The sequence below is a fragment of the Morone saxatilis genome, unplaced genomic scaffold, assembly GCF_004916995.1.
Source record: "Morone saxatilis isolate NCDOM2014 unplaced genomic scaffold, NCSU_SB_2.0 Contig20, whole genome shotgun sequence".
Lineage (NCBI taxonomy): Eukaryota > Metazoa > Chordata > Actinopteri > Moronidae > Morone > Morone saxatilis.
The window spans coordinates 5,992,819-6,013,896 of record NW_023339763.1 but is presented as its reverse complement, the minus strand read 5'-3'; the positions used below and the strand labels follow the sequence as shown (position 1 = coordinate 6,013,896).

The window sequence follows — 21,078 nt, the reverse complement described above, 5'->3', positions numbered from 1 at the left end:
TCTGTGTCTGTGTCTGTGTCCTGTTTGAACTCATTTTTGAAATGTAATTCATGTATTCAATGTAAACAGGTAAAATGAGATTAATTTAACTGATTTGATGTGAAATTAATGATATTATTAGATCCATAGAAAATTGCTTTTGATAATTTTTATTTAACAACTAAAAACATTTTCTGGTTCCAGCTTCGTAGGCGTTAGGGTTTTCTCTTTTTGACATCATAGTAAACTGATTATCTTGGGAGTTTTTTTTAACTTTTGTTTAACAAAGCAACACATCGAAAGTGTATGGAATTAGCTATTAGCAGTTTGTGCCTGATGAATTTACAGACTGCACTGTCACTAACACATTACTATGTTAATGAAGAAAACTTAAAAATGATGATTTTGAAGTTCTGGAGTTATAAGGAGCATCTTTTTATGATTTCTAAGTGGATTTATCGATGTTTATAAGCTTTGGACTAATTAGATTATATAATAATATAATATAATGATATCCTCAGAAAGTAAGAAAGAAAGTTCTGACTCAGAGAAGAAGTAATGTTAGCTTAAATACCTCAGTTTCCTCCATGAGCAAAATCAGCAGCCAAACTGCTATAACTAACTTTCCTCTCTCTCCCCTCTGGGTTGGAAAACCTCTGGACTAAACAGTTAAGTGGAACAATTGTGGAGAGGTTGAGTCTTTTGCCCTTGAATGAATTACCGCTAAACTGTAGTGATGGTCAGTTGAAGTTTGAGCAGGACCCACTGCAGCTGAACGTGACTCAGGTTCTTGTTGCAACCTCTGGTGAAAGGTGAATGTGGTGTCTGGTTTCCTGTTCACTCTCTATACCTGCTACAGAACGTATTACCAGGCTCTAGCTCTGTACGGGCAGTGATCAACCTTAACACAATGTCAGCATATAAAGGCAGCCCCCTCATTTCATTCAGTGGGACCACCGTGTTGGCAAAACAAGCACTTTACTCACTCCAGATAGATTGCTTTTTAGCATGCATCATTTAGCATCGGGCTAATATATATATGTATAAATTTCCAGAGTGGGAACAAAACTTTGTATTAACAGTAGTTTAGTGTCTTGGAAACTTATTATTATATTCTCCACTACAGTCAGACACTTACACAAAGACAGCATCTTGTTTACACTGTAGACTCTAACAAAGCCAGGATAACATAATTGCATCTCATAGCACAAAACCAACATATGATAACTGTGAAGTGTTGACAGAGGGTTTGATCAGTATCAGGGTTCAACGAGTCCTCTATACCAAAGTGCTCAGGTGGACGCTGTTGTGCATTTTGACTCTTTCATCTACTCTACTGCAGGGGGAAAATAATTCATGGTCTCAATCACTGTCCTGATGAAGGCCATGTCAGGTTGAGGTTGGCGTAAATAAGGAGTTTTAATCTAACTTCCTGATCTAAGACTGCCCGGAGAACAGGTTTCTTTTCTGTGGCCAGGTTTTTAACTCACTTGCGGTGAGGAAACCAGAGGAAATTTTGCATTTTAGGGGGACTGTTATTCGTGGTGATTAATACACATTTTGTGCTCATGGGGCAGCAGGACTGTGTATGTGGGATTGGGTCAAAATATACTACAGTGTGTGTGTGTGTGTGTGTGTTCATGGTAGTGAAAGAACATGTCACCTAGTTCAACTGTGTGTCTAACTGAATGAGTTTGTAGCACAGAGGAAGAAGATGAATATCAGTGTTTGATACACTCATAATACTTGTTAGTAGATAGATTCATTACTGTGGCTCAGGAGGTAGAGCGGGTCGTCTAATAATCAGAAGGTTGGCGGTTCGATCACCAGGTCTTCCCGCTTCATGTCATGGGATTTGTTGACTATACCCTAAATATAAAATATCACCAGACTGATGATTAAAAACACAAAACAAATCCTTTGTGAGTGTAACCATCTCTCCTCTTCCTTTTCTCTTCAGACTCGGCGCCACAGCTGCGTGGAACAGGGGCGGGGCCAAAGAAGATGGGCGTGACCTCAGCAGTGTCGGACGAGTCAGTGGCTGGCGATAGCGGTGTGTACGAGCCTTCAGAGCGCAGGTACCAATCATTTTTTATTTACCATACTTTTTGTATGAAGTACAACCAGAATATTGAACTCTCTGTCCTTTGACCTCTGTAGTCTTGCCATTGTCAAAGGTTTTCATGGAAACTTTGCATGTTTCTATAGACTGCATACAGACTATAGACTGCACTACTTTTTTACATATATTTCATTTTTTTTTATCCTTTTTATTCCCTTTTTTCTAAAAGTCTTTTAGCACATTTAATTTCACTAAAAATACTACTTGTGTATGTCACAATTCTGACAAAAATGTGCAGTAATGTAGTGAAGTTGTGGTTTTTGCAAGAAAACAGTGAGTAGATGCATTATGTCTTCACACAAAATAAACCTCCTTTAATCGCCACACTCACAAAATGTTTTTCCCTGAACTTGACAATATTATCTTTATTGTTAAAATTCGAATAATTTAGAGATTTCCGGATCCACCACTAAACAATTTTTCATAATGAACAGTATTTCCAACTAGATAGCTCGTATCCATCAATCCTTTATGGTGACATTGCTGTTACACAGCTTTAGAGAATAAACATTTGAAGTCTCAGTTTACATGTTAATTTACTCAGAAATAAGTGTGACTGTTTTTTTGCTTCTCCTCCAGGCCGGGCCTCCCTGCAGACCTCCTCCTCGGCTCCTATGATGAGCGGTTGGCGCTGGGCTGCTCTCAGGTGCAGCTCGGCTTCCGCTACGAGTCCAGAGACCAGCGCTTCACCATCTATGTCATGCAGCTGTCCAACTGCAGCGCCCTCTGTCTGCCAGCTGACCAGAAAATGTACGTCCTTTTACCTATGATTATAAGATTACACTTGTTTTAGTAATTTAGGTGTAAATGTATTGTAAATGTACAAAACCAAGAAGAAAACGAAAAAAGAAAATAAGAAAGAAAAAAGAAAACGCATGTCAACAAGAAGTGGTACAAACTTCATCATCATCAATAACAATCAACAAGTCATCACAGCACCTATTCTGTATTTTCGGGCAAAGAAGTAATTGACGTCTCAACCTTAAATTCAAATTTGATGCTTCATGTGTCCACACAGCATCATGCTAACACTCTCACCTGTGTGTGTGTGCTGCAGGTATGTGCGTTCGGCGGTGCTGCCCTGCGTGGAGGCCACCCGCTGCCTCTTCCGAACCCGCGGCTCTCTGCCTCAGGACATCGTGGAGGTCAATGAGGTGTTCAGCATGCAGATATCCCACAGTGCACTGCGGCAGAAGACACTGAGGGTCGACATCTGCAACACCAGAAAGTCGGGCCACGAAGAGTGCCTGGTTAGTAGAAGTCTCCTGTGTGGTTTTACATCTGCGGTGCAGGGAACATGTAGAGCTCGAGCTAGAGTTTGATAGAGTTTTTCTCCACTTTTTCCTGTTTTCATCCTTTTACAATCAACATTTAATTGTGTGTTTGTAGTTTGAAGGTAACCGTACATTAAAATCAGTACAATGTAAAAATTATTTTACACGTAAAAGAAACTCTCCAGCTGCTTTTTGTTTTTTTTACACTCAACACTCAAAGAATTTTCTGAACAGACACTATGAGCTGCAGTGTCCGTCCATCTTACCTCTCTCCTCCTCTTCCTCCTCTCCCCCCTCTCCAGGCCGGAGCCCAGATCAGCCTGGCTGATGTCAGCTGTTCGGAGGAGAGATGCACCAAGTGGTACAACCTGCTGAGCCGTGTCTACATGCCCGAGATGAACAACAAGGACAAAGAGAGCCGAGCAGCCGGCGGCTCTGACAGGGTACAGACACACTGTCACCCAGTGGACTGTCGGTTCGCATATGAGCCGATACTCTGACTTTCAGAGTGACATCCAGAAGTGGATATTAACATTCATTACAGCTCAGTGATTAAGTTAGAAAGTATACAGCACCCCTGCTGCTGCTTATTATTAGTGAGGCCAGTTTCCTCATTTTTTTAACCAGAGTAACATTGAAAGTAGTATTTCTCTCTGTGCTGACATGAGTGGTTATGCCTGTTTAAGTGGTTTTAATTGGGTATAAAAATACTTTGTATTAAACAAAACACGTGTCAAAAGGTTACTGCCTGTCATGTCACTATGAACACATTTTGGGAGAGAAAGAAGTGAATGGTCAGCAGAAGATTACCTCCTACGCAGTTTGAGTTTGAGAAAAATGATGCTCTTTTTGTAGTTTTAAACAATTCTCAATTCACTTCTCTGTCTGTTTGTGGCGGTTTGTCAATGTGTGACACTAAAGTAAAAGTTTACTTGTTTGACTTTTGGTAAATCTCTGTTTGTTCCTGATGTGTGTGTTCTGTGCTTCAGACTCCGGCGATTTCCAGTGTTTCCAGAGTTGGAGCTCCTGAGGACGATGAGTGGTGAGTGTTTCTCCTTTCTGTCATCTATTTTTTAAATGTATTCCCCCCTTCACTCCTGTTTTTGACCCTGCATTGTCCTCCTTTATTTCCCATTTTCCATTTTTTTATCCAGTCCCACTTGAGCAATTTTTTAAAGTAAACCTCATATTTTCACACTGAAAGATGATCCGTAGCGCTTCACTAAAACAGTCAGTTACTGTTCATGAGGAGACAAACAAACACTCACAGAATGTTACCTGACAGGTTCAGACTGTAAATAAAGCTGCTTACATTTTGGATACACCTCCCCCCCGACTGTTGACATCTCCACCGTTCCTCCTCCCTCTAACCTAATGACAATCACCAGGTGTCCTGAGGCTATGGTGCCCTTTACACACACATACACTTTGGAACAGGTGTCCTTCCCCCCTGTGTACAACAGAACAGAAGGAACTAGACCACCTAGTCAATCATTCTTCATTCACTCAAATACTAACTTGAATTTTGCTTCAATTTTACAGAAGGAAAACCGACGTAGATTTTTAGCTTTCATCTTATTTAGCTAAATAAATCATCTTACCAAGTTAACAATAATTTAGCTTCAGTGTCACTTCTTTACTCTCTCAGAACACTTATAGTAAACCAAATAGACCTTTTATTTTCTTTAACAAAAGAAGCTCTCCCAGCTGTGCTAGAAGAACAAGAACTTTAGCTAAATAAAATACAGTCTAAAATTTTCACATTTAAAGGTATATGAGTAATAATAGAGATGGAAGCTAAGTTTATCCTGTCCTCTTCTGTTGTTGATCGTCAGGCATGGCGACCCTTTGGAGGAAGACATGTTTGATGATGAAGAAGGAAATGGCGCAGAGGGAGTGGAACCACTGGAGGAAGAGGATGAGTTTTATCCTGAAAGCAGCCAATGGGAAGCAGAGGAGGAAGAGGACAAGTCGACTAAACCTCGCCCTCCTCCTCCTCCTCCACCTCCACCTCCTCATCCTCTAACAGCAGCAGCAGCAACAGCAGCCATCACAGAAAAGGTAACTTTTGTTGATTGAGGAAAGAATACAGTTTATGGTGTACTTGTAGTGTTGGATTGTGGCAAATTTATTATGTCCTTGGATTACTAGGAACGCATTTTGGTGTAGCTACATTGGAGGGAAAATGGAAAGAAAATTAAAACATTGTAGTGGCGAATTTCAAGTTTGGATGTCAGTCCTGTAGAATCAAAAAGCAATTTCCACTGACCTTTAACAATCATACAGGGAAGAACCCATCATAAAAGAGACAGAAACACATTTCAACAGCCACTGGAGCAGGAAATGGACTACAATAGATTTGTTCTTCCCATTGTCATCGTAGTACTTTCTTCTTTTTTGTCTTTTGTCATCTCAACTCATCCTCTTCCGGCTTTTGTCCTCAGTGGACAGAAGTGCTGGAGAAGTCAAAAATGTCTAAAAACATTCTTTGTTGTTGAAATTGAGGCTAATTTGAGTCTAATTTTAGTTTTATAAATCTTAAAGCCACTCGGTATTTGATGTTTCGTTCCGTCTTCTCATTGGTCTTTCAGATTTCTTAAAGGACTGAAATTGATATAATTTTCCATCCAATTTATCATCATCGTCTTTTCTTTGTCCAGGTCAACAAGGAGACAAGCATGGACAGCTTGTTGCCGTCCCACCACTGCTCTGTGGTTCGACCCAAGGAGCGCCGCCACGACGTACACCAGCAGAACCCCTTCATGAGGGGAAACACCATCATCCGCTCCAAGACCTTCTCCCCTGGACCTCAGAGCCAGTACATCTGCAGGGTAACTGACACTCACTAGAAGCTGATGTCAGCAGCATAAAAAACACATCAGATGGAGAGAAAAACAGACTTTCTGTTCTCCTAAAGATTTGACAAATATACAGTGAGGATGGAAATTCATATTTCACTCTCTTTCCAGATAAACCGCAGTGACAGCGACAGCTCCACCCTCTCCAAGAAGTCTCCGTTTGTCAGAAACGCTTCAGAGAGACGAAGCATGCGCATGAAGAAGGTAGAAACTTCTCTCCTGATCCATCTCTCTTGAAAGACAACATAATATTTTTGAGATGGTCACTGTGTCAGATCGTAGTGTCATAAATTCTTGCCGTGACATGACACCACAACCAATCATAGTTCAATCTCTTGAACGACTTATGAGACACACTTGCTTGGATAGGGGGTAACCTTGTACCAGGAACCGACTGTTCCACTCGACAGCATCAATGTCATTCCTCTCTCACTCTTAACAGTTGTGCGCAGCAGAGCGTTGTGTGCTGCTGCTGGTCAATGTCACTGGATTTCGAAACTTAAACGTGAATTACCAAATTTGTGGCTGTTCTTTGGAGTCAAAGATGACATTCAAGCCTCAGCAGTAAATCTCAATATGCTTCTTCACTCCAGCAGTTTGACTGTTTCAGCCTCAGTGATTTGACGTCTCCCCTCTATTATCTGCTGTATATCTACTGTCATCTTCCTGCTTCTTGACACTTTAATAGTGAAGTCAAAAGCAGGTTTACCGACACATTAACTATCGTCTCCGTTCTCCAGAGAGACACGGAGAGCCTATTTGCATTTTTTAAGTCTTAAAGCCACCCAACCACTCCCAGTGAAGTGACTCTTAATATTTAATAACCGTTTGAATGTTTAATGCAGCTCTGACATTTGCCTGCTTCTATTAATTTAGAGGCAGGCAGCAATATCTGCCCCATTGTCCCACCTGGGGCTCGACAGCAGCGGAAGATTCACATACGTGCATCACATATTGGTGACAGTATTAGCAAATAATTTAGGGTATTACTGTACACTCGAGTGACTTTTAGGCCCTTTTCTACGTTCCTGGCTTTATCTGTCTTTAACAGTGAGCAAAGGAACAGCTTTTGGGTTTCAGCCCAGGTCTCTGTTACATAAATGTGTTCAATCTTTCTATCTCACAGGCTGCATCAGGGAAGATTTTCAGTTATTTTGCAGTTGCAGCCTTTAGACTTTTCTCCAGAGTGACTGACCCCGCCTTTAACCGATAATGAAAATGTTTGTTGCCACCCAACTGTGTTTGTGTTTAAGGCACCTAACTGTATCCCTCCCTGTCCTCCCTTCAGCCTCCCGTTCAAGTTAAAGGTCTGGACGGTCTCTTGCGGACGTCCCTGGACCTGGAGTTGGACCTGCAGGTTTCGCGGACGCGGCAGGCCCGGCTGTCGCAGGAGCTGCGGGTGCTGCGGGAGCTGAAGACGCAACTGGAGAAGGCGAGGCAGCAAGGCCAGAGAGAGCTGCCGGCCTGGGTCCAAGAAGACGAACGCTTCCGGCTCCTCCTTAAGCAGGCCGAGAAACAGGTGCGTGACCATTGAATGAGATTTAATCAAACGGCTAAAGTTTTTACAATGCATCCAAGTGTTTTTTATCACAAGTTTTAATCTTCTAGAGGGCACTTCTAATTACATTTGTAAATGATCCTCCAACCAATATGAATGCCTATGTGCTCTTGGTCTCATTCAGACTCGTGAGGAGCAACTGCAGGAGAAGCGGGTGGAGAAGATGATGAGGGCAGCAGCCAAGGACGTGCACAAGATCAGGGGCCAGAGCCGCAAAGAGGTCCCCGAGGTCCAGACCTTCAGGTGAGAGAGACAGCCGACCAGGTTTCATCTGACATATGAGAGTCAGTTGTTGTGTGTTTGTAGATAAGAGCTTCAGCAGAATACACAAGATGAAAATGCAGCTTTATTCAATTGTATTCAACACACGTGAGCTAATGCAGAACATCAGCTATTCTTCCTGGGGTCCACACAAAACATTAAAGAAAAACATGACAACAGATTAGACACACACATACAAAACACCACGTATTAAAATCAGTCAAATATAATGAACAGTATTTTTCTTTAAAAACACATTATTATACACATTTTTTTTATATATACTTATAAATATCAATTTACACTGAATTCATAAGCACTGACTATACATACAAAGTGAAGACAGCCGAGCAATTCAGACAGGGAGAGACAGACGAAGGACTTTGATGAATACTGTGAGAATATGTTCTTTATAGAAATGTACTGTGGGGTGAGACAAATAATAATCACAGAAATGATGATATATTGTGATGAAGGAGCGCAGATGTTTCCAGATAGTTTCACTCTCTAGTTCAACCTTTTTCCAGCTGTTTAAGATTTTGACTGACAGCACATGAGGACATATTGTGAAAAAGCTTGGTGTGTTTTGTTATGCTTTATTTTATCTCACCTTTTCACTGATGACTAATGTTTGCTCATTTTAGGGGCTTTTCTTAGTCCTCATTAACCCACATCATGACCTGATGTAGATTATCACAGAATTGCCTGTTTATGATGGGCAGATATATAATAGAACATATAATATCTGGATGTACCCTGTGAATCGCACCCCAAGAAAATACAAAAATGGATTCCACATCTTTTCATATCTCACACATATCTTTATTTTATTTTCCATAGCAAGTGGACAACAGTTCTGTTATAAATCCATTTTGGAGCTCAGAAACAGTGTGAAGGACCAGGAAGAAAGTCAAGTCATTCTATTTATAAAGGCCAAAATCACCAATTAGTCTCAGAGGTCTTTAGAGACTTTAAAACAATACAGAAATTCTCACACCATTGATTTAGATAAAAACCTGACAGAAATGGCATAATTATAATAAAGAAAAACTAACTGAAGTTTGACACCCCAACTTAGTTCGAAACACTTTGAAACTAAAATTCACACATTGGTTTTGGCCTTGCAATATCTCATTGTCTTAATGTCACCGCTCTGTTTTCTGTGTTAATTTCAGAGAGAAGATGGCCTTCTTCACACGAGCAAAGACCAGCATCCCCGACCTGCCGGCTGACGATGTGTAGAGAAGCATTTCAAAGTATTTCCCTTCCTGAGTCTTAGTCTGCTGTTCCCAACACAAATGAAGCAAATGTTTGGCGGTGTTATGAAGAATTTTAAATAATAATAATACTAATAATATGTTTAGTAGAAAAAAAAACACTGAAAACCGTGAAGAAACACATTTTTAAAGAGCTCAGCATTTCTAATGTGGATAGTCTTTGTTTGTAAATTAGTGATAGCACTGCTAGAGCTTTTTTATTATTATTTCACCCTCTCTTTCACTCTGTTTATGGCGTTGTGTTTCTGTTACTAACAGGCTGTTTATAGGCTCTTAGGTGTTTAAAATCATTCCAGCACAAAGTCACACAGCTGCACATGTGCATACAAAGGGTTTTGAACTAAAATAACACATTTGGACAAAAAATATATATGTATGTCGACAGCACAAAACAATACAGAAGAAAACAAAGGTACTGAAGCAAAATAAGCAAGTTAAGCAGGTGATAAAACCTGCAAGTCATGTGTTTGTGAGAGCATTTTGAAAAGTTTATACGCTGACAAACTTAAGCACACCTGAAGCTTGTCTGATGTGTACAATATTGACAGCACAGATGGCTGTACATAAGCATCATCAGCATGCCTTCTGTTTCAGTTCTGGCATCTCTCACTACACGACACACGATACCAGAACAGAAGAGGAAAACTGGAGCGTGTCTTTACAGACATTACTAAATGAACTGGATCTCATTATAGAAGAGCAGTTTTTAATCATTGAGTGGGAGGTGAGATTCTTCTTGTTTTAGGTGTGAAGTCTAAACTCGTCTGTCACCAGTTACACACACACACACGGACACTCGGCAAAGTGTAGAAACAGCACTAACTCTCACTAACACTCAGGTAGTTGATCGGATAGTCTGCACTTTAAGAAACGAGGTAAAAAAAAATGAAAAAAAGAAACTTGATGTGGGTTTTTGGAAAGTAAAAAAAACAATCCAAAAACCTTTGCCTCGCGCTGGAATGATTGTTGATTGTTGAGGTACATGAAGATTGTCGAAACACACACAGGAAGTGAAGATCAAATGTATTTTTGATGACTGTGAACTTACTGATTGTATGACTAAAAGGAAGTGACTAAACCCCCCCGCCCGACCGCTCCCCCTGATCTTCTCTTGATTGACTGGTTAAAATGTTTTCTACCGTAATGACATATGAACACTACGTTTGGTCAGTTTATGTTTTAGACTTCCCTCTGTTTTCACTCTCTAACTGGATATTTCTCATGTCTCTTACAACTGGACGTTAGCATGGTGCCCCAGCAAAACTAAACAAATCAATTGAGTCTTCAAAGCTGCTTATCTTGATGTTTATCTTAATGTGAAAGGGGTCTGAACCTGCAGGTAATTATCAGTCCTTCTCAACTCTTACAGCCCACAACTGGTAGTGTCATTTTAGGCCACCAATGTAGCAGCTAAGCGCTAAAGACCCACTGTGTAATACCTGCTCACTACCAAACAGCAGGCAGACACAGTTCGAGGCTACCTGGTGAAGACAGGTGAGAATTTAGCAGCGAAAGAGTCAGATATTTCCCTCAGGAGTTGGTAGAGACCAAAAATGGAGCTAAAAGAGGTGGACCCGCACACGACTTCAGGTCCCGATAAAGTGATAAGATTATAATGTTACTTTTTGTTCCATCCCACAATTAATTATAAGTTCTATACTGTCTTGCAACCACTGGCAGAAAGGAATATTCTCACTGAGATGGAATAATTAGTTGTCTTTGTAGGTTTTGTTTGGCTCAGGTGGTGAAGTTTCAGCATTTGTTTAAGGTTACTCTGCTGCGCGTTGTAATATATGTTCTGTTTTAAAATCAGCACGATGACCAAACAGACACGAGTCTAATCTATCAATACATATATTACATGTATGTGTGACTTTTCCTAGTACTGCCAGTCCTTGAAAGTTCTCCATAGTGCTCGTGTCCAGTGGGTGCAGAAAGGTGAGAAAGAAATGTTCTGAAATAAGTGGATTTAGCAACTCAGTGTGAAGAGAAACTAAGTTATTAGTTAGGATGCAGTTTTCAATTCAAGAAACAGTCACTCCAAGCACCCTGAATTAATAAACACTTGTAGAGTCAAACATTCATAAGTTCATAAATGTCTTCAGATAATGAAAGATGATCCCTGTGTACATGCAGAACCTCCCTATATGCTATCAATTTAAAGATCTTCTATTTTCAGAATATTTTATTGCAGATTGTTGGATACAATCCACATTAGTACATAAAATAAATCTTAATTTTTCCCCCTGTATGTGCAGTGCGGCTCAGTCAGATGTCGGATAACTGTACGTGCTCCTGTGATGTGATTTATATTCAACTCAGTGGAGACTTACTGAGGTCTGACTTTGCTTTCAAGGCAACCAGACTTATAAATCAGCAGCAGACCTCGACTCCGGCACATCTGTTGTTTACTGCCTTTTTATGTTTGTACCTGGATGTTGAGTAGCTGTTGGAGAGGTTGTTCTTGGTACATTTCACCTGCGTTAATGCACAACATCTCCCTGAAATTCTTCACTGTATATTCAAAGTGATCCTGATAACTGGACTCACGTAGAAGACCTGAAAGACCTGATATGTTGATATATTTTAGCAGCAGAAGGAAAAAGACCAGAATGCATTGCAACAAAAAGAGAGGTTTAGTTATATGTGCTGGAAAAGCTTTCTCATTACTGTGCTTCTACCTCATTGTTTTCTTCATATATAAAAAGTCGTGACTACAGCACAAAGAAGCATTTATCTGCAGAGGGGCCTTTGTGAGCAGTTCACAAAACGTTTAGGAAAACAAACAAATGAGTAATAAATAACTGACTAATAATGGTGAGCAGTATATTGCATCTCTGCAAGAGAGATCTCGACTTAAGGCAGCACCGTTTTCTGGCTGAAATCATCAAAATAAAATACTGAAAAATCTTAGACAAAGAATTAGGTATAACTAAACCATTAGGTTTTAAACAAGGAAGATAGCCCTACTAGCACTATAAAAAAAATAAAAAAATCACAGGATATCGGTAGTTATTTCTCCCCTTAAATGTTTTGTTCCAGAGGTGGCTTGGTCTGGGGGTGCATTTTCAGCAGCACAGACGCTACTGAATGATCATAGAAATAGAAGGGCAGGACTGAGAGAAAAAGAGCCATGGTCTGGGCAAAAGACTCAAACCTCATTCAGATGAAGGATCAATGAGTCAAGTAGATTAGAATGTCATATACAAGTAAACAACTCTGCCCCTGCACTCTCTCTCTGCTACTGGGGAATACAAAGGGGAGATGGCAGGTTAACAAATCACCTACTGAGCTAAACACAAAAAAGGAATATAAAGAAAACTTTGCTACTGAAATCTATAGCTGACGGCAACAACTTGTTAGAATGCATTCTGGAAAATGTAGAAAATGAGTGAAGTAGAAGCACGCAGGTTGAGAATGAAACATACTAAATTACACCTACTGGACACAAAATAATTCAATATTTTGAACACAAGGGATTTTAACTTGTATAAAAGTTTCAAAATCTTTCCTCCAGGGGTTTTTTCAACGTGCAGAAAAACGTGATATTAAAAGTCGAATGGAAGTCCCTCACTTGTGACATTCTGTTGTGATTTAATCGACTCATCTCTGTGGCGTCTCGGTTCTCTTCTTGCTGGGTCACCATGCTAAACATGTATATTGGGTGCGTTGGTGTCCATCACGCAGCACAAACCTTTCATATAATCGCGTTTCCATTCCCGGTGCAAACAAGGATGTAGCTGACACAAAGCTAACTGCTGTTGCCATTCCAGATGTTTCTCTGTTACTGTTTGTGGATAAACAGCGGCTCATAAGAATGCTTGAACTCTAGATCAGATGGAGAGTCGACCTACAACCTTTTTTTGTAGTTCATGTCTTGCCTTTGGTGTCTGTATGTGTAAGACCAACAGAGGAAGTTTACTTTGACCTATTTTTCCTGTTAAATATTTCCACTTCCTGCTCCTTTTTTTAATGTCACCCTGCAGAAGTCTCCAAAAGAGTCCCAAAAATAAAATCAGCCTTGTTTTCTGATAAATACTGTAAATGTTTTAAATCCACAGTTAAAGAAATATAGTCACAACACATTCAGGTTAGACGTAGGAATATTTTGCACAAGTGTCTATAAGAATAATAAATATCCCACAAATACTTAAAACACTACAGCTCTTCATCCCTCGTCAAAAAAAAGACTAAACGAAAGGTGTAACTGGATGGGAACGGAATCAAATGCTGGGAGGACGTTCACACTGAGGCTGCGTTCACACTGCTGGAACTGAATGTTTGATTCTGGCCGATACCTGATATCCGTCAACAGTCACACTTCTGAACAGCAGCTGTACAAAACGATCAATACCAAAGATTAAACACCTGAAGTACACAAACTGAAATGGTCCAGATAAGACTTTACCAGCCCGCGTTCGAGTGCTTTAAAGTTTGTTTTTGGTCCGTGTGGACACCCATAGTACCATCAGCAGAACCTTGCGTCCATATTGGAGTACATTGGGGACTTAAGACAGTATATAAAACCTAAATCTGCTATGATTTCAGATGGAGTAAAAATAAAAAGTACAATAACTCCTCTAAGGTGAGATGGAGTTCACATGCAAAGTAGGATATCACAATACAGTAAAGTACCTCAGAGTTATAGTTAAAATACCGTACTTGAGGTAATCTACACCTGCCTTATATTCTTGTTAATCTACACTTATTACAAACATTTACTTGTTTGTAAATGTGACACCTCAGTATACTGTAGTCCAGCACCAACACCACCTTTACCTTCTGGTACCAGTGGATGCCTTAGGTCATTTGGTCTTATACGATACCAGTGTCTTCACTCTAGCTTTAAAACTGAGCCCCGCTACAGCCTCTGAAAGACAGCAATGTTGGCGGAGGATGTCGGCGTCCTGGCGGAGCTGAAGAGGTCAAACACACGGGTCCGTTGGAGATCAGTTTCTTCCTTCCTAGCAACATTTTAGATAATTATGCATCCTGAAGGTGCGATAAAATGTAACACGAAAGGATTTTTTCAGCTGTTTAGAATGCTACATTTAGCGTTGTCAACAGCTCAGACTCTTGACTGGCCCTAGAACTCGCTTCGGTCCTTAGTTAGTTTCCTCCAATCTCTCCTGTTCATGGAGTCATGGGGCGAAGGGATGAGCACATATTGCCTCAGCTTGCACAGGCGCATCTTTTTTCCTCGCAGCGTCGACACCTTAACGCCTCACTTTCTCTACACTGAACGGCTCCACCGTCATGCCAAACTGGAGCGTCTTACAGGAGTTCTAACTGGTCTGTTCAGGTGGAGGTCACGCGGCCGTAAATAAGAAACGTCTCAGATTGAGGAACCATATATGAAAGTTACAACATATCGTGGAGTCGTGCGACTGAAGCGGTCAGATCTGGTTCCTGCGTCCTCCCGCAGTGTGAATGCAGCTGCGCGCTCTGAGGGTTGAGGGTTTTACTGTAGCAGGAACACTGTGGAATTAATGAAAGCCTTTGGAGTTATGTGAGAGACTGTGCCTTTCGGAGAGCACATAAACTTTTTTTTTTTTTTTAGTTTTTTTTTAATGTCCAAACCCCCAGCCGCCATCGTCTGATCTGAAAGAAATGTAGAGAAAGGTTTGCATTAATTTTCCTAATGTAAACAGGTTTTTTTTTTGTTTTCCTCCACTGTAGAGTAGTTCTGAAGAATAGGACTCTGTGTAGTCTTGAGGATCAGTTCTGTCTCTTTTGAAGTCCATTAAACTTTGTCATGATCGACCGAATGTTGTTTAACCTCCTAAATCAGAAAAGACTCATTTATATATAACAACATCTGGATGAAGGAATGTAGGTTTTTGTTATGAGAAATCACGATCATTCAGAGAAAAAAAGACAAATGCTGTTAGTCACAAATAATTATTTTTTTCATCATGTAGGTTGTGATAATTCTTATTTGTTTTCTTGTTTGTTTTCTGAAGTTTAAGTGCATTTTTTCCTCATGTGATTATTGTTTTTTTTCTTTTTCTAATGAATCTGTGTTACGACTGGTGATGAACCTGGTAATGTGTATGAAGGCGGCTATGAGAAACATACAGCATGTATTTATTGCACTTTGTGATTTGGGTGTGCTTTTCCTGTTTTTCTTTTTATCGCGAGAGTCCCGAAAAGCTGTGAATTTTATTCTCAGACACTGTACTGTCGACCAGAGTTGTAAATATTTCACCAGCACAAAAAAAACCAAACAAACAATATGTTTTGTAGTTTCACAACAAATAAAAAAAGTTCTTCTCTTCTATTTTGATGTTTTGTGGGTTTTTGTTTCTTACAAAATTAAATTATTCCCTTTGTGTATGGATGTGCTGCACTTTTTTGTTTTCAGGACAACTGGGACTTTTTGACACTAAAAAAAACATTTGAAATAAGTAGTTGTGGTCAAGATTTTTAATGGATGATATGATTGAGGTTTGCCTGGATAAATCCAGTTACAGAATTTATTTTATTAGTGACAGTATGAATGTTTTAGTAGGGGAGTCTGACTTGTTAGGGAGAGCAGGGAAGAGTCATTAAACATTTAATTTCAGCCTTTCATTATACCTTTTATTTATTATATAACATATATTTCAATAGTCACATAAAAGAGTTATTATGGTTAAGTATTTTTCATTTATTCTTATTTTTATTTTCAATTCAGGTTAGTTTCTGTTAGTTTCTAGAGTGGGTTTTAGTTTCAGTATTATTATTTTTTAATTATAATATGGGTGGTATTTGTCAGGAGCAAGGTTTAAGCTAAGTTCACAATATGTATTACAATGCAAACTTGACTTTTCGAAATTTTACCAAACTGACAAAGACTAAAAATAATTTCCTGTGTGTTTTTTATTTTATTTCAGTTCATTTTGTAAGCACACACTATCAAGTCTAGCTTTTATTTTCCTTCCAGTTAACTAACATTTATTTTTACACCTAGTTTTATGTTTTAGTTCCCTCTAGATCCGCCTTTTGATAATGAAATATCTGCCTTAAATGTGTATTTCAGTACTGTGCTGGAGTTTCAGTATATTTCTGTATGTAGTTTCCACAAACATCCAGGGGGTGGCGGTGTCCACCTCCTACGATGCTCTGCGACCCGCCAGTAAAAACGAAGGAGAAGAAGAACACGACTACGTTTCCAGCACCGGAAGTATAATATAAAGTTGTGAACTTCTTCCTCTCCTCGCAGTTTGTTTCATCAGCCACGAGATTCCACATCCAGCCGGCAAAAACAGTCTCTCTGCAGTGTTTCGGAAAGATGGGAGACGCCGTAACCGAGTACACAGCCCGACTGCAACAGCAGGTAGGCGCTCCGTTTGTGGGGAACGAGGCTAAAAATACGTGTGTGACCAGAAGAAGACGCAGCGCCAAACTCAATTTAAAAAACCGTGGATTTAAAGTTGTTCTTCTTGTCAGCGCAAAAAACGGCAAGACCGAACAAATTAAAGATGGTCTGCTGAGAAGGTTGTCACCCATCTGAAATTCGGCTATCCACCCTTAAACCGAACCCCGCTTATTTTAGTAAAGATTTAACTAGTTGTCCTGTCTTCAACCAACCCACTGTGAAGTGATGGCACATCAACGAGTAGCAGTGTGTGGTTGTCAGGAGTGTTTTTAGTGATACAAAGCGTTGTGTTGTTACTTGGTGTCTCATTTCAAAGCCGAATTGACCAGGATGTCTAACGGATGTGCGACCCTATTGCCAATGTAGAAAATATTAAATGAGCAGATATTTAAATTAAGTATTGTGCTAATAAATTCACCTCCATAGATAATAACTGTTTGCACTACCTTTAACTGTTAAGTCACATATCACACTGTACATATCTTACTGATAAGTGAAATAAAACTGAAAGGTAAGGTACACCAAGCGATTAATTAAATGATATTAGGTTTACAGTTGACTGCTCTGTTTATTATCGGGGTGTTTGGGGCCCTCTAGTGGTCCTGCTGAATAGGACGCTGCGTGGTTTCACACTATGCAAGGAAAAGACCTGGTTTCATCATTTAGATATTACTTAAAGGCTGCAATTAAGGAATATTTCATTTTGTTAGGGGAAGAAAATGGCCATTGCAGTTTCCCAGACACAAAAGACTCCAACGATAAAAGTGTCATGCATGAAAAGAAGCAGCGAATCCTCACATTTAAGAACCAGGAAATGTTTTATCTTTTGTTTGTTTTACAGTTAAAGAATCAGTAATGAATCAATCCTCAACATAGTTGTTCATTAATTTTCTGATGGTTGATTGTTTCAGCTGTAATTCACTTAAACAGCTTTCACTTTACAAATTTCCCCCCGCGGATCAATAAAGTATTTCTGATTCTGATTAAACAAGGATAGTGAGTGAGTGATAGTCTGTTATAGTATATAAAAAAAGCTAAGTTGATAAACTGTATGTTAAATTAAAGTTTCCAGGACACTTTGTACTCTACTGCAGTCTGAACTTTTGTTGCATCATGTGCCGACAACGAAGCAGCTTTTTGTTTCATACTGACTTACTGAACTTGAGTGTCAATGTGAAACTCAACATGGCCTAATTTATAATCAGAGTTCCTCACAGTGATTGCCTAATACATTTAAACTTTTACTGCTGTTACCCAACATTGTAGGCTGAATGTTTATGATTCACATTTACTGTTGAAAATCTCAAAGTTTATTCAGATTGATTAAAGTCTGCTGTAAAAGCAATGATTTACTTTGTGTCTCTGATAAGAAACAATTTGTGCAGTATTGTTTACTGATTACATCGCTTTCGGTCCCTCCCTTTAGAGAAAATCAAGATAATAAAAAGGATTATGTTCATGGATTCACTCACACAGTATATGCTCTAAGTTTTAGAACTACACTCAATAATTCGGTGGATGTCTGAATTGGTTTGGCAGATTCACACCATTAAAAGTATGCTGATCGATCTATTAGCAGTCAGACAACTATGACTGAATATCTCTTTTTTTTTTTTCCAGGAGCGGGAGATCCAAAGCCTCTCTGCAGAGATTGAGAGCCTAAAAAACCCACAGAACCTGAACTCATCAGCACGTCTGGATGAGCTGCGGGAGGAAAACGCCAGGCTGAAGTACCGCCTCAACATCCTAAAGAGGGTGAGTGACGCAGCAGGGGGCGCTCTCCGCTCTATAGAGGGATACAACTCTGCTTCCAGCTGTGCTCCAGCTGCTGCTGCAGAGTAAATAAATAAATAAATACGTAATACAATTCTGAGGATCACCTTCCCAAAGAAATGAGAAAAAATCCTAAGGGGAAAATCTAATAAATACCATATAGCTAGTTCTAAAAGTGGCTTTGGACTGAGTTGGTAGGTAAGCTCATCCCTTTTCCTGAAAAAATGTTCTTTTGGCGTTCACACACTGTGCTTTCGGCTCAGCGCCTCTACCTGCCGTTACAAATCCAAACACTGTATTCAGGCTCATATTTCCTCACAGCACACTCTTTGGAGCATTTTGCCCCATGACACTTTTGTATTTAAAGAAACGCTCCGTTTTGCGTCACTGTATCCGAGGGAGCGTTAGCAGTGGCAGAACACATTTGTACCTGATGATGTGTCGTGATTGAAGTGCATGCATTTTAATTAGAATTTCTCTCGAGCACTTTTAGATATAACAATAACTAGCTTTGTAAATTAAAACCTAGAAAAAAAGAATTTTCCTGGTTGAGAATGGCTGAACTAAATCACATGTTTATTTCTCAAAATACAGATGACTCATATGAGCCGTTTCAGTTTCAGTATTGCCTGGTGTACACATTTTCCAATCTCTACAGAGTAACAATTACTCGTCTGCAACATAACCGCTAATTACTCCACCACCAGAGGAAAAACAAATGCATTTTCTTTCATTTTGATTACTGTCAGAAGTAATATGATATAGATTTTTTTTTTTCAAAACATCATAAAATACAATAAAACATAAAAACTTTTCAAGCCACTAAACCAGTAGGTTTGTTCCAGCAGCCATCATCTTCATAAAAAATACGGCTAAATGTGTTCTGTTGCACTTCATCTTCCTCTTCCTCCTCCTCATGTATCATCACTGTGTTTATGTCCTCAGGGCCTCCAGGAAGAAAGGACTTACTGCAGTAAATCCATGCTGAACATCAACCATCGGCTCCAGGAGATTTTCAGCGAGGCCATCCGGGCCTCCTGCCCCGAGCTGGACAACCCTCCACTGGCCGTCGCGCCCAACCAGCAGGCCAAGTTTGGAGACTACCAGTGCAACAGTGCCATGGCCATGGCCCAGGTGAGACTGCCAAGTCTGTCTGTGGATTATAGAAGATTACTCTTTAAATGGGGTTAAATGACAGTTTCAGTGAGTCTGCAGGTCCTGAAATTGTTTGAATGTCTTGTCATGGTTCAAGGTTTAAAAGACATTTTATTAAGCCTTTTCTTTTCAGTAATAAACAGACCTGTCCTCAGAAAGGACTCAGACTTAATATGCCAATTTTTAACAACATTGAAGGTTTTTTGTTTGTGTACTTTTATTGTAACAGTGCAGTGTTTAATATTGTTCTGTGGTGGCCGACTGCTGAACCAGTAAAGTCAAAGTCAAAAAGTAAATCACCGCAGGTTTCACCATCTGTAAAAATATAATACATCAAATTTAAAAATTGCAAAACTGCAAAAAAAAAAAAAGTTACTACACACATTGTTTAGCTGTTTGTTTCTTTAGGCATGAGAAGAGGGTATTTTTTTTATTTCAGCTTAATAATTGTAAAACTCTCTCTGGCTTTGTGGTGCTGCAGATGCTGAAGGCAAAGGGAATGAAGATCAGCCCGAGGGAAATCGCAGAGAAGATCATCCAGAACCTTCCGGACAACGAACTCATCCAGAAAACTGAAATCGCAGGACCGGGTACGGACGCGAAACATCTGGCTGTGTTTTATCTTAGCATTAGTGGAAATACAGTTGATTGAAGCTCTTCAGTCAGCAGATGTGTTAATGCCAGATGTCAGACAGACTCCTTCTCTAGTATTTTTCTATATTCTCACACCAGTGTAAGAAGTGATTCAGTCTCATCTTCCCCTCTGATGCCTCTTATGTCTTCAGGCTTCATCAACATCCACCTGAAGAGGCCGTTTGTGTCCAGACTGTTGAGCAACCTGCTGATCAACGGGGTGCAGCCCCCCCCACTCCCCTCCAGGAAGAAGGTGCGTCACACTCCCGCATGTAGCACGAAGCTAGACACATTTAATAGCTTCACACCATGAGAAGTGAGGCTTACTACAGGGTTGGTTCTTCCTGCAGAGGGAGTGGAGGGACACACTATTTTAATAAAACATTCAGACATGCTGCTCTGTATATCCCTGCTCTGTTTGTGAGGTATCCCATCTGTTGCACCACTTCTCTTACACCACATCCCTCCAGACTAGAAAAAATATTATTACCCAAGGGTCCCTCCGGATTTAGCGCAAATCTTAACCGAACTTACAGAAAAATGGCCAAAGAAAATCAATCCATCGACTACTGCTAAGGGAATTTTAGGAGTTGAGATCAGAGGTGTGGACTTGATCCCCCAATCGTTCCAGTATGATTGAAGTTAATACGATACGACAAGACATGGCTGAACGTGACAAAATTCAAGTTAAATAAGTTAAGCTGCACGTCTTTTAGCAAATACATACACATTTTTAGAAGCATTAAAGGTTTGTGTATTACATTTGGTGAAAACATGACTTTTTTACGACTCAGTCAAACTTTAGGACTTGAGTGCAAAGACTTGAGA

At 39.9% G+C, this 21,078-nt stretch overlaps 2 protein-coding genes across 2 annotated transcripts in view; both read left to right on the top strand.

Annotated features, from left to right (window-relative positions):
* wwc1 (WW and C2 domain containing 1) overlaps window positions 1-10,119 on the top strand; it is a 47,167-nt gene extending 37,048 nt beyond the window's left edge. Inside the window, exons 12-22 of the mRNA XM_035666266.1 lie at window positions 1,940-2,057; window positions 2,681-2,851; window positions 3,159-3,351; window positions 3,678-3,818; window positions 4,365-4,417; window positions 5,211-5,436; window positions 6,036-6,206; window positions 6,345-6,437; window positions 7,522-7,752; window positions 7,916-8,034; window positions 9,228-10,119. Coding sequence (XP_035522159.1) covers window positions 1,940-2,057; window positions 2,681-2,851; window positions 3,159-3,351; window positions 3,678-3,818; window positions 4,365-4,417; window positions 5,211-5,436; window positions 6,036-6,206; window positions 6,345-6,437; window positions 7,522-7,752; window positions 7,916-8,034; window positions 9,228-9,294 — 1,583 coding nt within the window. The 3' untranslated portion in view covers window positions 9,295-10,119. The remainder of the gene's footprint in view (window positions 1-1,939; window positions 2,058-2,680; window positions 2,852-3,158; window positions 3,352-3,677; window positions 3,819-4,364; window positions 4,418-5,210; window positions 5,437-6,035; window positions 6,207-6,344; window positions 6,438-7,521; window positions 7,753-7,915; window positions 8,035-9,227) is intronic.
* A 6,362-nt stretch (window positions 10,120-16,481) lies between these two features.
* Window positions 16,482-21,078, top strand: part of rars1 (arginyl-tRNA synthetase 1) — a gene marked incomplete in the record, with an annotated part of 23,077 nt that continues 18,480 nt past the window's right edge. Inside the window, 5 exon segments of the mRNA XM_035667034.1 lie at window positions 16,482-16,647; window positions 18,310-18,444; window positions 19,408-19,596; window positions 20,099-20,207; window positions 20,403-20,503. Of these exon segments, the coding sequence (XP_035522927.1) occupies window positions 16,603-16,647; window positions 18,310-18,444; window positions 19,408-19,596; window positions 20,099-20,207; window positions 20,403-20,503 (579 nt within the window).